The 15,353-nt window shown below is 33.0% G+C and overlaps 1 protein-coding gene across 1 annotated transcript; it reads right to left on the reverse strand.

Annotated features, from left to right (window-relative positions):
* Nucleotides 1–5,735: 5,735 nt before the first annotated feature.
* On the reverse strand, nucleotides 5,736–11,905 carry LOC116010578 (translocon at the outer membrane of chloroplasts 64-like). Its single transcript, XM_031250051.1, has 13 exons — nucleotides 11,473–11,905; nucleotides 10,928–11,080; nucleotides 10,612–10,736; nucleotides 10,292–10,417; nucleotides 9,329–9,511; nucleotides 9,081–9,219; nucleotides 8,570–8,738; nucleotides 7,765–7,899; nucleotides 7,422–7,622; nucleotides 6,880–7,007; nucleotides 6,754–6,805; nucleotides 6,488–6,557; nucleotides 5,736–6,231 (listed from the first exon to the last, which is right to left on the reverse strand). Exons 1-13 carry the CDS (start codon nucleotides 11,673–11,675, stop codon nucleotides 6,149–6,151), a joined length of 1,767 nt encoding a protein of 588 aa, XP_031105911.1. The 5' UTR covers nucleotides 11,676–11,905; the 3' UTR covers nucleotides 5,736–6,148.
* Between the last annotated feature and the right edge of the window lie 3,448 nt (nucleotides 11,906–15,353).

Raw genomic sequence — 15,353 nt, forward strand, 5'->3', positions numbered from 1 at the left:
GGATTAAGACATCCCACACGTCTTTAGCTGTTTTGCACTTACGGATTTTTGGGAAGATTGTATCATCCACAGCTTTGAACAGTATATCCTTAGCTATATTGTCCAGGTTACTTCGCAATCTATCGTCAGAAGTCCATTCCATCTTTGGCTTTGAAACATACTGCGGTCCATCTGGGCTTAGGATTGATGAAGGATTGACCTTCATGATTTCAATAGGACCATCTGAGATAACATCCCACATTTCATCGTGAAGAGCGGATAAATGTACCTGCATGCGTATTTTCCAATCATCAAATTTGTCAAGAGAGAATAATAAGTTCTGAGCTAAATCTTTCTTCATTTTGAAGATTAGATCTGTCTAGCAGTCAAGATTTGACTCAAATAGACAACTGCTCTGATACCACTTGTTGGTCCCGAATGGGTGGTGAAAAGTCTAGAGGGGGGTGAATAGACTTTTCAAGCAAATTAAAAATTAATAACACTTTAACTAAAAATAATTCCAAGTGAATAAATTCAACTTGAAATGCACAGCGGAATAAAGTACGTAAAGTGCTATAATTAAAACGCAGTGAAGGAGAGGAGATATATCACATGCAATACGATAGAAATACTTGGAATAGCTCAAATGTGATATATAATAAATTTGGCTTGCATGCGGACGTAAGAGATAACAAATAATAGCAAACCCAGATAAGAATGAATAGTGATGAATAGTGACGAAATAGTAACTGGGTTTAGAAAATATTATGCTGCAAATTAGATGTGTGTGTGAGCATGAATATTATGTGTGCAGAGCAAAATATATATATGGGCAGTAAATAAATGAGAGAGAGATTTTTAAGTGGTTCGGCCAAACCCAGCCTACGTCCACTATACTCCTTTCACTATCTTCAATCACCCAGATACAATAGTGAACACCAAGTGCCAACCCAGCACTTCTATCTACACCTAGTAGATATTGAGTATTTCGCACAAAGCTATACTCCTACACCAACGAGTGTCTCGCACAAAGCTACACTCCCCAGGGTTTTCACAAGCTTCTCTTGTTACTCAGCCCTCTGTCTACACCGTAGAAATTTTGATACAAGGTAGTAAAAGAGAATATTTTTCTCCAACTCTCAAGGACTAGAGATATGGGTTTCTGATTTTTCGAATTTTTCTTGCTTTGCTACTCTCAGATGTTTCACACTGCCTTTTCTTGCTTATCACTTGTATATCTCTTTTTTTTTTTTCTTCTTCTTGCTCAAGTGTCCGTATTTATAGCTGATGAAAGAATTAATCCGTTGGAAAAAATTAATTCTTTATTGTTGATCTCATGTGCTGATTGCAGTCTCCATGTGGTTTAGGTAGTGTGCTGAGTTGTATTTCCGTTGTTGTATTTCTTCAGACTTCTTCCTTTGTCTTTGCATCTCCAGATATTCCTGCGTGATGCCTCCTGATATTCTGGTCATCAGTCTCTCCGCTATTCAAAAATACAGTATCCGTTCTTATCTCTGTTTTCTCTCCCTCCTGATATTCCTCCTCTAACTTTTCTTCTGGCGAATGATTTCTTTCTCCCTCCTGTATATTCCTCCTCCAACTTTCCTTCTGGCGAAACTGATATTCCTCCTCCAACTTCTTCCTCCAACTTTTCCTTTCTGCAAAGGCCTTCTTTAATAACTTAGAATAATTAGTGTAGTGTATGTAGTTTTAATTGTGTAGTGTAGTGTTTGGAGCAACAATTAATTGTGTAGTGTAGTATTATTCCTGTAGATAGATTTTGGCAGCTTCTCATTGTTCCTGATATTCCTCTACCTTTGTTCCTGATATTCCTCTACCTTTGAATATAATATTCCTCCATAGCTGGCAAAAATCATTACCCTAGGATTCGAACACAGGACCATCTACCACATTAACCAAGTTCATCACCAGTGAACCATTCGAATTTGTTGGTAACTTTACAGCAAATAATTTATAAGTACGAATATTCTGGAGGTCTCTAGTTTTCATAAAATCCGTGGCTAAGAGGGTTCAAACCATGGACTTCTTGCCAACCTTACATGTCTCATATCATCTCTGCTACTTCACCCTTTGGTTATTCCTTGTGCTCCAATTAAATTTAAGCTCCGTCGGATTCGAACAAAGTTCCTTCATTCTCCAAGAATTCTTTCAAGTGGACTCCTTGACTCTTTTAGGTACATAGCTGTACGAAATTTTTGGCTTTCTAATTTTCAAACTAAAATACATTTTTGGCTCATCAAAATCTAATTACAAATATTCCTAACAGTTACAATTATGCAGTGGTAAAATTACATATTTTTCTATCTCTAAAAGTTATTTTTTTATGGAGAAGTTTCTATGTATTTTCTTTTTTAATTTGGTTTTGTTGTTGTTATAAATATATTGTATTAAAATTACTTGCTATTTCTATCCATTACTTGTGTTTCTTTTGAAAAGTTTATCTTATACTCTTGCATATTATTATGGTTTTGGGATAGGATAAAAATAATAATCCTCTTGGTATAATGTACATTGATATAATACTGATGCTGTTAAGATAATAATAATAATAATAATAATAATAATAATACTAAATAATTCAGAATTCTTAATATAATTTCCGAATATAATTTTTCTAATATAATTTTCCTAATATTAATAATAATATAATAATAATCCAAAATGCTTAATATAAGTTCCTAATTAAATTTTTCAATTAAATATGTTTATAACGGTAATTATTTTAATTGACTAAAAATTATTTTAAAATTTAATAAAAAATAATTATACTTTCCTTTTGAAAACTTTAAGTTATTTAAACTTTAAAAAAATTAATTTGACATGGGTTGTTAGATTTTTATAATAATCAAAATTAATTCATTCAAATATGGAGGAGGAAGATAAAACTAAATGCAATATGGTGAAAATGAATATACTTAAAGTATAAAAGTATAATTACACATATATAAGTGTAATTGACTAATAATAATTAGCTAATAATTATTATGGTAATTAAGCTAAACATTGATCGTTGAATTTATTTTTATAATAACCATAATTAAATTATTTTTCCATTTTTCCCATATTTATTTTAGTAATAATATAATTACATAAGTCATATTACGTATAGATCTTCTTAAGATAATTGTAGACAAACAAATCATATATTATTCAATTAATTGAGTAATACGTTTGCACTAATCTTATAATCAAATAAATGTACACGTTCAATATTATAATTTTTTATAATTTCATCTTTATTTTTATTATCTTAATATATAATTAAAAAAAAAATTATCCATGCATCGCACGGGTAATTGGACAATTATTTGTTATAATTCAAGCAAGAAAAACATCATAAAATATAATCGATCCAACCAATTTCATCAATTTGCGCTATATAATATTCAATGTTATAATTTATATAATTGTATATCCATACAAATATTGTTAAAATATTATAACAAATTCATTCCGTGCAACGCACGGACGAAAATACTAGTATTAATAAATACAAATAATTAAAATGTATAATTCAAATTATATATACACAAATAATATATGTATTTTATACACACATATATGATTTACCATTCATAGAAATTTAATTAAAATATAATCAACAATTAAATTAATTATATAATAATTTTAATAGAATGACAATTAAAGAATAGGAAAATGATATGATAGATATAGGTGTATGGTAATAATAGTGGAGTTAAAAGTAACGGTGTTATAACGGTGTAAGGGTAATTTTGTATAACAAGAATGTAGTAAGGACAATTTTGTCTAATAACATTGAAATGTACAACATTTAAAGTAAAATGTACACATTTATTAGAATCCAAAAAGATGGACATAAATCAAGGATATAACCTTGATTGGGACTTATTATGTTTATTATATATATATATATATATATATATATATATATATATATATATAATTTGAGTTATTTATACTTTTGGTCCCACTATTATTGGATCATTTTCACATTTGGTCCCTGACTATTAAAATTTCTAGATTTGACCCCACGACTTTTAAATCTCTACCATATTTTGTCCTTCCGATCAAATTTCCGGTCACCGGCGACTTTTTTTCGACGAATAAAATAAATTTAAGGGCAAACCATTTCCTTTTTATTAATTAAAAAAACAAACAAAAAATATACCTTTCTCCCTCTGCGCAGCCATCTTCCCCATCCTTCTTCTCCTTTTATTTTTTTTCAACATAAGAGATGGCATCTTTCTTGGGTCCACTCTATTGTACTTACAAGATGAAGTGTATGTAAGGCGTTCCCCAGTAGTGGGTTTGGGCACAAAATTTAAGAAAAGTGAGATGAGTTCTTTTAACTCGAGGTTTTCTTCTCGCCCTGTGACCCTAGCCGATAAAGAACCACAAAGAGGTAAACCAGCCTAGGTTACTCATAGCTGACCGTCTCAAACTCAAGAGTTTGAGGATCGAACCTCCAACCTCTCGGCAGTAGAGCACTCTTACCACCTGGGCTGTCCTTACGGACAAAAGTGAGATGAGTTTGATGAGTGAGAATGGAGAGAGAGAAAAATGGAGGCCTCCCTGCAAGGAAGGGAATTTTGCAGAAATTGTGGGTCCCATCTTTGTTTGCTCTTTGATTCCACGCCCGCGTTGTGCGCAATTTGCTGGGCTCGTAAATACTTTCATTTTTTTTTTCAGTTTTATTCTCTGTTTTATTTTTACTTTTCTTTTTTCCTCCACTTCATTTTCTCTTTCCTAATCACACTCCTTCAAAACTACACCAAAGTTTAACTATTGTGGTTGGCCTAAGAGAACCACAGCTACTAATCTTCTCAGCTATGGAACTAAAATGGCAGGCAACTAGCAGCACATGTATACATTAATGGCGGGTGAAGCAAGTTAAGCTTATATACCTGAGCATTAATCCCCTGCTCATTCAGATATATGCGCCCATGAATATCAGACCCTGCTCATACAGATGACCATCAAATTCAGAAACATATGTTTCCAATTTTCCATAGTATACTCTTCATCGTCGACCTTATTATTCTCGCCCGGTGTCGGATACTTTGACAATGTAGCGGAGTGGACACAAGTGTTGATACATTTTCAAGAAGACGGGGCAGCACTTGCAGGGAAAACCCACCGCAGCCTCGACAAGATACAATAAGCGAAGGGGGAGGGATGCGGAGAGCGAGAGCGAGCAAGGGAGATTGAGATTGCGAAGGAGAAGGAGGATGGGGAAAGATGGCTGCGCAGAGGGAGATGGGTTTTTTTTTTTTAATTAATAAAAAAGGAAATAACAATTTTTTCCTTTTAACTTATTTCATTCGCCGAAAAAAAGTGAACATTTGATCGAAATAACCAAATGTCGAAGAGATTTAAAAGTTGTGGGACCAAATCTAAAAATTTTAATAGTCAAAGACAAAATATGAAAATGATTCAATAGTCATGGAACCAAAAATGAAAATAACTCTATATAATTCCTACAATTTTGTGCTGTTCATCTCCATTTTACTTTTCTCTCTATTATTCTTGGCATACAAGTACACTAATTTTACCCCAGAGAACTAGGTTACGGGCTGAATTTACAACAATAGTTACATTAACAGCTTTTTACCGACTGCCCTAACACCAAGTTTGATTATCTAGCATAATCATTTCATAATAAATTGTCATTCTCTTATTACAAGGCTTGATAAGAGAGACTGAGGAAAGCATAACTACGCTCTTTCCACAAATGCATAATAACCCCCAAAAAATGGTAAATAAACCAAGCAGAAACAAACCTTCATTTGGATTTTACAAATCCAACTGTCTTCTTTTTCAATTCCTAACCAAGAATTCATTTCAAAAAATTGAAGGTTGATTCAGAATGCTTAAAATAACAGATTGACAGCTCCTTGATAGACATACAATTCGAATGCAAACAGGAAGTAAACAAAATTGCACTATAATTACAAAATCATCCCTCCCTATCAACTGCTGAAATTGTACTCTGATTACTCCTGCCTTCTAACTTTAACATCAAAGAAAGAATTGGATGCCTCTGATGTGCATGGCAATAGAGAGCTGTTCGCATTTTCTGTATCATGGGGGGATGTCTATCGGTTCCCAAAAGAACAAGTTCCGGTGAGCATAAATGTATCAAGGACCCCAATTATGTTTTAATGACTTAATGAAACAGCTTTGCGAGCCTCTCAGCAGACTGAGCTGCTCTTTTGTTGGTTGGCTCGAGGACAAGTGCATATCTGAAATCTGCAAGACATAAGAGGATAGACTGAAGAACACAAAACCCATAATGGCAGAAACGATCAAATAGTAAGAAAGGCAAATAGGTTTTTCTGGTAGAGTTAATGTTAAACTAGTATAGTTTTGCAGATTTATCAAGAAAGATTCACATTACTTCTTTCTGTTATTAGCTTTACAGAAAATCATGTTTTAATGGTCAAAGATCATGCCCCGGCTCGATTAGTTAAGAATATAAGAAATACAGGGAGAGAAGACTACTCACCTTCTATTGCCTGGTTATAGTAACCTAGCATTTCCCTTGCAGTGCCCCTTCTGAAGTACGCTTTTACATTCTGCACGTGGGAGAGGAAAAGGAAAGAGAACAACTAAATACTGCCATTCTTGGACTAGAAATGTCAACATAAAGGTGAACAGGACAAAATAGAAACATATAACACAGAACCCATAATAATAATAGCAGAAACAATCATGAATGACAAACAATATCTCTTCAATGTGTATGAGTAAAAGCACTGGGAAAGGGATTACCTTCTTATCAAGTTCAATGGCCTTTGTACAATCGGCTTCAGCTTGGATGAAGCTGGATAGTGTATAAAACATATGAGTAATAGTTTGAAGTACAAGCTAGCTAATATACAAGGCAAAAGAAACTACCTTCCAAGTTCCAAATATGCTGCAGCCCGGTTACTAAAGTAAGTTGCACAATTGCCATTGAGTTTGATAGCCTCCGTATAGAAGCCAATAGCCCTCTGCCATTGTTTCTCTTTAAAAGCTTGGTTACCCTGGTAAATAATTACAAAATACGACTTATATTTCTCCCTTTAGCCAGAACCGATTCATGTACTATCTATAAGAACTATATACATAATGTACAGACTCTTTAGGTAATTCATTTGTTATGTACTAAAAATAGAACTGTACAATGGAAAATATTAGATATATACTCAGTATTAAATAGCATTTAGCCATTTACTATATGTCGTCATAGTACATGAACCCAGAAATAACTAGAAACAAAGTCAGGATGGAGAAATGCAAGGAACGAAACGTAAGTGATTTCAGGGGGGAAAAAATGAAGTCTGTGCACGCCAACAAAAAACAAGAAGCGATTCCATAGGAATTTTAAACCACACTACGACAAAAGCACTATTATATGTTAATATAAGAAAGATCCCCATCAAATAAAATTTGCACACCTTTTCTTTAGCCATCTCAGCAGACGCTTCCTTACTGATAGCATTATTAGATGACTTCGACTGTGCAGCTATCTTGGCCTGCTCCTGCAGAGATGCAAATAGAGCCTGTACTGCATCGAGTAAAAATCGGTCACCCCCATTCCTTGCTACAAAGGAGACAGAAATTGGGCATTTGTCATGAAATCCAAGAGGTATGGAGGCCTATTATAAGAATTCAGAAGAGAAAGGAGAGTTAAGGAGAGTTCTGTATAAAATATTATAGATACACAAAACATTTCAAAAGTATATTTATGGGATTCTTGGTTTCCCCACGGACACAACCAAGACAGTACAAGGCATTCACCTGACAACCACCTGAGAGACTAGCCAAGCTAGCAAACAAACACGCTCTAGATACATAGTCGATGGATTGAGTCTCCTTTGCACCAGCTTTTGGAGGAGGATCAATAACAGTGGGAATAACCAAAATTCCATCATCCTGTTTTAATTATACATTCAAGCATGCATGAGATAGCAGCATGTGGAAAAAGACACCAAGCAACAAAACTGCTGAAAAATACTGTGCATAATAATATCAAATGGAGTCAGAAAATTGCATTTTACCTAACAAACTAAAATATAAGGTCAAATCATAACTGAAAAAGGCAGTGTTGTTCAACCAGCCATTCATTTAAAGTCAATAGCTATACCTTTGTCCTTTCATTCTGTTATTAGGTACCAAGTAAAGGATTACATGAATATCGCCATGTAAGCTATAAACCCTAAGGTTTCATTAAATGCAAAATAAAATTACCATAATTTTTATTTTAAAAAATCCCAGTAGAGCAAAAGCAAAAAGGAAAATAAGTCTACAGAGCAAACAAAAGGGAGTGTTGCAATATTCTAGAGGGTCAATGTTTTAAAGGTGGAATCTTGATGAAAATGGTACAATGTATATGAACAGATAAACTTAAATCAGTACCCACACAACCTAGAGTATTGCAATTGTTCTGTAATAATTAATGAGAAACGAAAAGTAGCCGGCTAGTTTTCTCTTCTTTTTTTTTTTGGTACATTCAGGCACAGCATAATAAAATTAGCCACTTTTACATATATAGTAATATAATAGCAAATTGATACAATTGAAGAAAAAGTTGCAAATTAAATACCTTTAGAAGATCACTTAGAGCTGATCTCATTTCATTCCTGACAGCATGGCATTTATCAATCTCTGTATCTGCCACCTCCAGCCCCTCATGCAGTTGTGCAGTAATAATAGGGTCTAGTGTAGGCTTCACATCGTCAATCCAATCATCATGATTTCGCTTGAATTCATGTCTACATGAGAAACATAAAAATAACAACTTAGGCTAATAGACTTGAGAGGGGTCTGCTAGGAAAGACCCAAGGAAATTGTGGACAAAACAGGCAACCAAATCAGAGACAGTATAGCATATCAAGCAGAAAATCTCATGCAGTCATTTATGTTGTCAAAGAGCTCAGAATTAACTTGAAGAAAGCATACTGAACCAATCAAGAATGGTTCTTAGAATTCAAATGTTTCAAGGATACAAAAACCACAGGTCCAACCACCGGAAATAAGAAGAAAAAAAATTAAGTTCTGATAAACCCATCAATAGTGAATTACACAACAATCTCAACATCATTTTGCTACCTCACCTCTTGAGTACTTGGACAACATGTCCTAACAATCTTGTAGTGGACAATTTAGCTTCACCATTTAATTTCTTAAAAGACTTTAAGCTTGGAACTTTATTACTCAAATAGGCATCTAGATTCTCATGTCTTATCATTTGTCCTGCAAAGAGAGGTTTAGGAATCCACTGAGATAATGAACAAGTAAATTAAAAATAAAGAAATTATGGTAGAGATAACTATGTCCAAGAGCACAAGTAGAGAGGATGTACTTCCAAACTGCTTTTCAATGGCTTTTATCACTACTTGAGAGGTGCGATCAGTAGGAATATTTAATGACTGAAACAGATCATTAGCTATCACGATGTTCCTTGGATTACGTTGAGCAGTAAATGGAACCTGCAGCAGCACATGTCCAACACGACGCAGTATATTGGGATCCCTAGTAAACCATCCTACAAGAGTGAATTCAAAAAGCATTACATGTAATTTCAAACGAGATGACAGTGAGTTAAACTGTAAGCTTTATCTAATGTTGAGAGCTAGTATCTTCAGCATCTAATATGAACCCAAGCAACAAATATGTGAAATGTGAGAAAAGTAGAAACACATTATCATATTATCCAGGAATATTTTGCTCAGTACTGAAGTCGAGACTTAGTATCTTAAGCATCTAACATGGGCACAAGCAACAAATATGTGAGAAAACCCACTATAGATTAGTCAGGAATTCTTTACTCAGGATCAGTTAAATGTATAATTTATGCCAGCAACCTGATTATATGGACATCAGCACATCCTGTTTTAGCTTTAATTATGTTTGATAAGAAACCCTAATATATGATGATGCACACAGCAAGCTGATTCTCTTTTAGTAAATAGAAAGTAGATCCAATTAGTAATAGAAGAGAGTAAATAATGTAAAACTTTATAAGGACAGCAGACATACACAATAGACAAGTTGATTGAGCAACATTTTGAGTTTGTTCTAGGCTTCCAGCAACCTCATGCCAAGACTATTAGTTTTGAATTTAATTGTTCTTAGATAAGCAACGGATATTGTTATTGATGCCTATTCACAGCCAAATTAATTTTCTTCATGTAGATAGAGCATTCCTAGAATTAATTACAAGTTGACAAAAATGGATAGGCACCAATAAAGAAATAGATCTCTCTACATGAAAATGAATTTTCTTCGCTCCCTATTTTAACCTACATAAATGGACAGGGCATACCAACTACATCGAGGCTTTGTGAGACGGGAATTATCCCCATGTGAGAAACAGCCCCAAATGATGGTTGAAATCCCAGAATTCCACAATATCCAGCAGGAACTCGCACGCCACCATCAGTATCAATACCTGCCATAAAAAGTCAGTCAACACAGAATGGTTCTTTAGGGGCATAAACCACAGTTTTTTATTAGATAAAAATATAATATATAAAATTAACAGAACAAAAGCGCAGAAAATCAGGATACAAAAATGCAGAAGAAATGAAATTTACTAAATAAAGCAAATAGAAATGGTAGAAAGTCAGGGATTATAAGAGATACCCAAAGAAAAATCTACAAGATTTGCGGCAACAACCACTGCAGCTCCACTTGATGGACCTCCAGGTACTCGTGAAGAAGATGCAGGATTAGTTGGTGCATCATAATGCTTATTTTCACCACTTATTCTGAACAGTAAACATGAAAGGGTTCAAAGAGGAAATTAGTGAAAAAAATAGGGGAAAGAGAGAGAGAGAGACGAAGCTGCTTGCAAAAGCCAATTTACATTATATAAATGGACACTTTGAAAGTTGGAGATTCATTCTTATATCCTATAGCACATTCATGGATTACTGGAAAGACAGAGTTCAGTACATACCCAAAAGCCATGTCATCTACAATTGTTTTCGCAACACATGTTGCACCAGCTTCTACAAGAGCAGTGACCACAGTAGATGTCTGCGTTGCAGGTTCATGAGTCTTTGCCCAGTCTGGATTGCCAAACCCAGTAACAAATCCCTCTATATGAAACCTGTGCAATTATAACTCAATTATTCTACTAATCTTTAATACACAGTTTCAAGTCGTTAAGACTCCTTATGGGCATACAAACATCTCTTCCCCATATAAAGCTTTGCTTGAAGTAATAATAATAATAATAATAATAATAATAAAGCCTAAAACCATTCACATCCATAAAAATAACAAAATAAACTAAATAAGAAATCAACTCAGCAAATGCAGTTGAACACTCTGGTGTCCACCAGAGTATCCCTTTATGCAATTAAACTGAGCTCAGCTTGCTGCCAATCTAATCATGTTTAACAGACTTTCTAATGCGAAACCGACCAGAAAGATATATCTAATATAACTAATTAGTTATTCGCTGGGATTTCTTTTTAAACGCATAAAAGACGGGCTTACACATCAGAAACGGCGAAAGAGAGGCCGGTAAGAGGGTGGGGAGCTTTAGGCGGAGGAGGCTGAGGCGGTGGCAGAAGCTGAAGCCGCTCGACGAAAGCCCCGAAGTCAGCTTTAACTGCTTTCTTGAGCTTCCTCGTCATTATCAGTATCCCAGCCAACCCTAATCCCAACAACACCCACAAATTCGCTGACTGCGACGCCATTGATGAGCCTGCTACAAAAACTTAACTTATACTATTTTATGCTGAACAAAAATGATCAAAACTTTGCCCTGCAGATAAATTATTCAGCAAAAACCCATTTAGAATTCAAGATTTGTTTTTGTTTTTTGTTTTTCCTGCGCTTCAAAGGTGATATGTTGGATGAAGAGCGCGGAGGGGGTTTTGTGGTGACAGGGAGGAGGAAACCTAGAAGGCCGAGAAACGTGAACTGATTGTGTGTAGGCATTTAGCTTATGAACCTCGGGAAAATAAATATATATTTAAATTTTTACAATTGTTCTAATTTTGTTTTTATATATCATTAGTAAATTTTAGATGTTGTATACATTGAACTTGGTTCACGGAATGAATTTTAAGGAATATGATTAGTAGTTCAGAGGGAATATAATAGATAATGTGTAGAATAGGAATCTAATATGTTTGGTTAGTTATGGAATAGAAATGAAATGTGTTTAAAAGACATAAATACCCCTCTAAAAATGTATTATTATTATTATTGTTGTTGTTATTGTTGTTATATATGAAAAAATAATATAAATTATATATGAAAATATAGAAGTTGTAGAATGCAATTTTATGAATCCCAATCTACCATATGTCTTTATGGATATAAACAAAGATATGTGTATATAATAATAATAATAATAATAATAATAATAATAATATTATTATTATTATTATTATTATTATTATTATTAATGAATTTATGTATATACTTCAATAAATGTAATGTATAATGTATTACCCAGTATATAAATGCATATATTTAATTACTTACATTTTAATATATAAATAAATATATTTATTTAAATAAATAAATATTATATATAAGGGTTATAAAACAAAAGGGTATTTTTGACATTTTAGTATAAAAGTTATTCACGAATATTAAGAAATAACTAGGAAAAGCTAGCTATTCTCCATTCCCGTGAATGTTATTCCTAGGAATAAAAGGACAAAACAAACAATGGAATAGGCCTATTCCCGCGAATGATATTCCATCGGGGACCTACTCCATGAACCAAACACACATGACAGGATAATTGGTAAACACCCGACCCGAACCACAGGCAGACAAGCAGACGCGAAATTAAATAGCCACTCCTTATGATGAGGAAAGAAGTAATTGCCAACGACTCCACTTCACATTCAAGACTGCTATCATGAAAACCGTTACAACTCATAGAAGAAGAGTCGTTGCACCTCAAGTATAAGTAGGACCCTATTGTAGGATGGGGGGACACTTTTGTTTATCACACACAACACTACTGTACTTTTGTTTATCATTTACTATTTCCACATGGATGTCATTTTTCTCACCATCCGCCCTAGAAAATAAAAAAAAAAAAAAAGAAGCAAAATAGTTACCAACAGAAAAAAAAAATTGTAATTGCAAACTGAAAGTGTAATAAATTGATACGGTTGCTAAGTTCATTATTAGTATCATATATTTACAATTGTGCAAAATATGGTGATTTCCCTTCGAGAGGCAACAGACTACCCATGTAGTGGAAATTTTGTCCATTCATTCGAAACACTAGTGGTCCACTAGCGTTGTTCACACTCCTGTCAATTCTACCACCCATAGATGTAAAGCAAAACATATTATTGTACATCCGAATGTTTTGCAGGAACTACTTCGTTTCTCCCCTTCTCCAAAAAAAAAAATCATAGATAGCTTTAGGTGGCAACTCTGTTGTTGGCAAAGTAATCTTCCCGTTGTTGCATCACATATATTATTTTGGAGTTCCTCTAGTCACAGTCTTGTTGTCTTTCTTCGAACCAAAATAAGGCTCTACAATGTTCACACGTGTGCTTCGCATCTCCAAAATCGTAGTATTCAACTACACGGTTAACATATAATTAGTAAATATTTAAAGTAATTTCATATTATAAAGAATTGATCACAGTTACCGATAATTAATGGATCGAAGCTGGTTGATGTATGGTTTGAGTTATAAATTCTTTTTCAAAAGATGTTAGCAAATCTCTAGACATGCTAATAGATTGTTTCGCATCATTAACTTGACTTTTACACATTTTTTGTGATTTGTTTTTTGTGTTGTACCTAAATGTTTGAAATTTCAAAATATGAAACTATTAAATTACCATAACTAATTATATTTCACTTAAAGACTATACAATGTAAGAAGAATTTATTAAAGAAGTTACCATTTGATAGATTCTTAAAAGGTTCCCGGCTTACATGTGATTAGCTTAGGTTACCATCTACATTAGTTCAAAGATAATTAATAATGATCAATATGTATTGGTATACATAAATACATAAATACATAAATGTAATATATAATTGAATATATAAAATGTAGAACAATTATATTAATGAAAATAAAATTTACCGGGTAATATAGAGCTCTTCCCGATCGCTAAGGATGGAGAAAACCCTCCTATTATAAAATGCCTCGATTTGTTTGAGTTACTGATTTTCGAGTTGTTACAGCTACTCATATGTATACTATAACTACCTTGGTTAATTGCAAATATAAAATACAATGTGTATTTCAAAAACTAGTTTGAAACAAATATATATAAAATAAATACACACACACACACACACATATATATATATTCAAATGTATTTTACAATTACTGTGGGTAAGGGCACTTATTGGTGTATTATTTGAAGTAGAATATTATCCAACATACCAGTTTGAAACAAATATATATAAAATAAATACACACACACACACACACACACACATATTCAAATGTATTTTACAATTACTGTGGGTAAGGGCACTTATTGGTGTATTATTTGAAGTAGAATATTCTTCGACAATCTTGTTTGTGGATACAGTATTACTATCTTCTGGTGAAAGTGCATTGCCAATATTTGATAAGGGGGAATTTTCTACATTTTCTGCACTCATAAGAAACAACATATTACAAAAGTAATTAAAAATATATATGTAGCAATTAAATGACATAATATTTCTATAATGCCATAATATAATTTGTATTATTATTTCTCCATTAAAAACAAAATATATCTATTAATAATATTTCATTATAATAATTTGTGTTCTAATATTTGCTTAATATTATGAAATGATATTGATAATATATACATGCATAATTGATCTCCAAATAATGAATAGATGGATATATGCAGCCCAACAAAGAATAAAAAAAACATAATTAAAGCCCAATTTAAGGTCCATCGAGAAGTCCAAAACCCGACCCATTTAAGAAATGATAAAATTGTTCTCTGCTAATAGCCTCTTCTTCACAACCTCTCATCGGTTCTAGAATTCTCTCTCAGTCTGTCCCATGTGTAGTCAAACTGTAGGTGACGTCTATATTTGTTGGAAGTATAATGGTTTAAAATTTCATTTCTAGAACTGTATTTTGCAGCTCTTCTTGTTCAAGCCTAAAGGTTAGCGAAGATATTCGATTCTGATGTGTAAAGATGATCTAGATGATGATTCAAGCACCAACTTGGCAAATCGTCGATAAGCTAAGTTAACCTATACGGATACTATTTATATTCATTTAACTACAAAACTATTTGTAGATTTATATAGTAGTTTATGTATTTGTTTAATTATCTAATTTCTTATTAGTCATATGATTGCAAATATATATATATATATATATATATATATATATATATATATATATATATATATATATATATAT

The sequence above is a fragment of the Ipomoea triloba genome, chromosome 2 (genome assembly GCF_003576645.1).
Source record: "Ipomoea triloba cultivar NCNSP0323 chromosome 2, ASM357664v1".
Taxonomy (NCBI): Eukaryota; Viridiplantae; Streptophyta; class Magnoliopsida; order Solanales; family Convolvulaceae; genus Ipomoea; species Ipomoea triloba.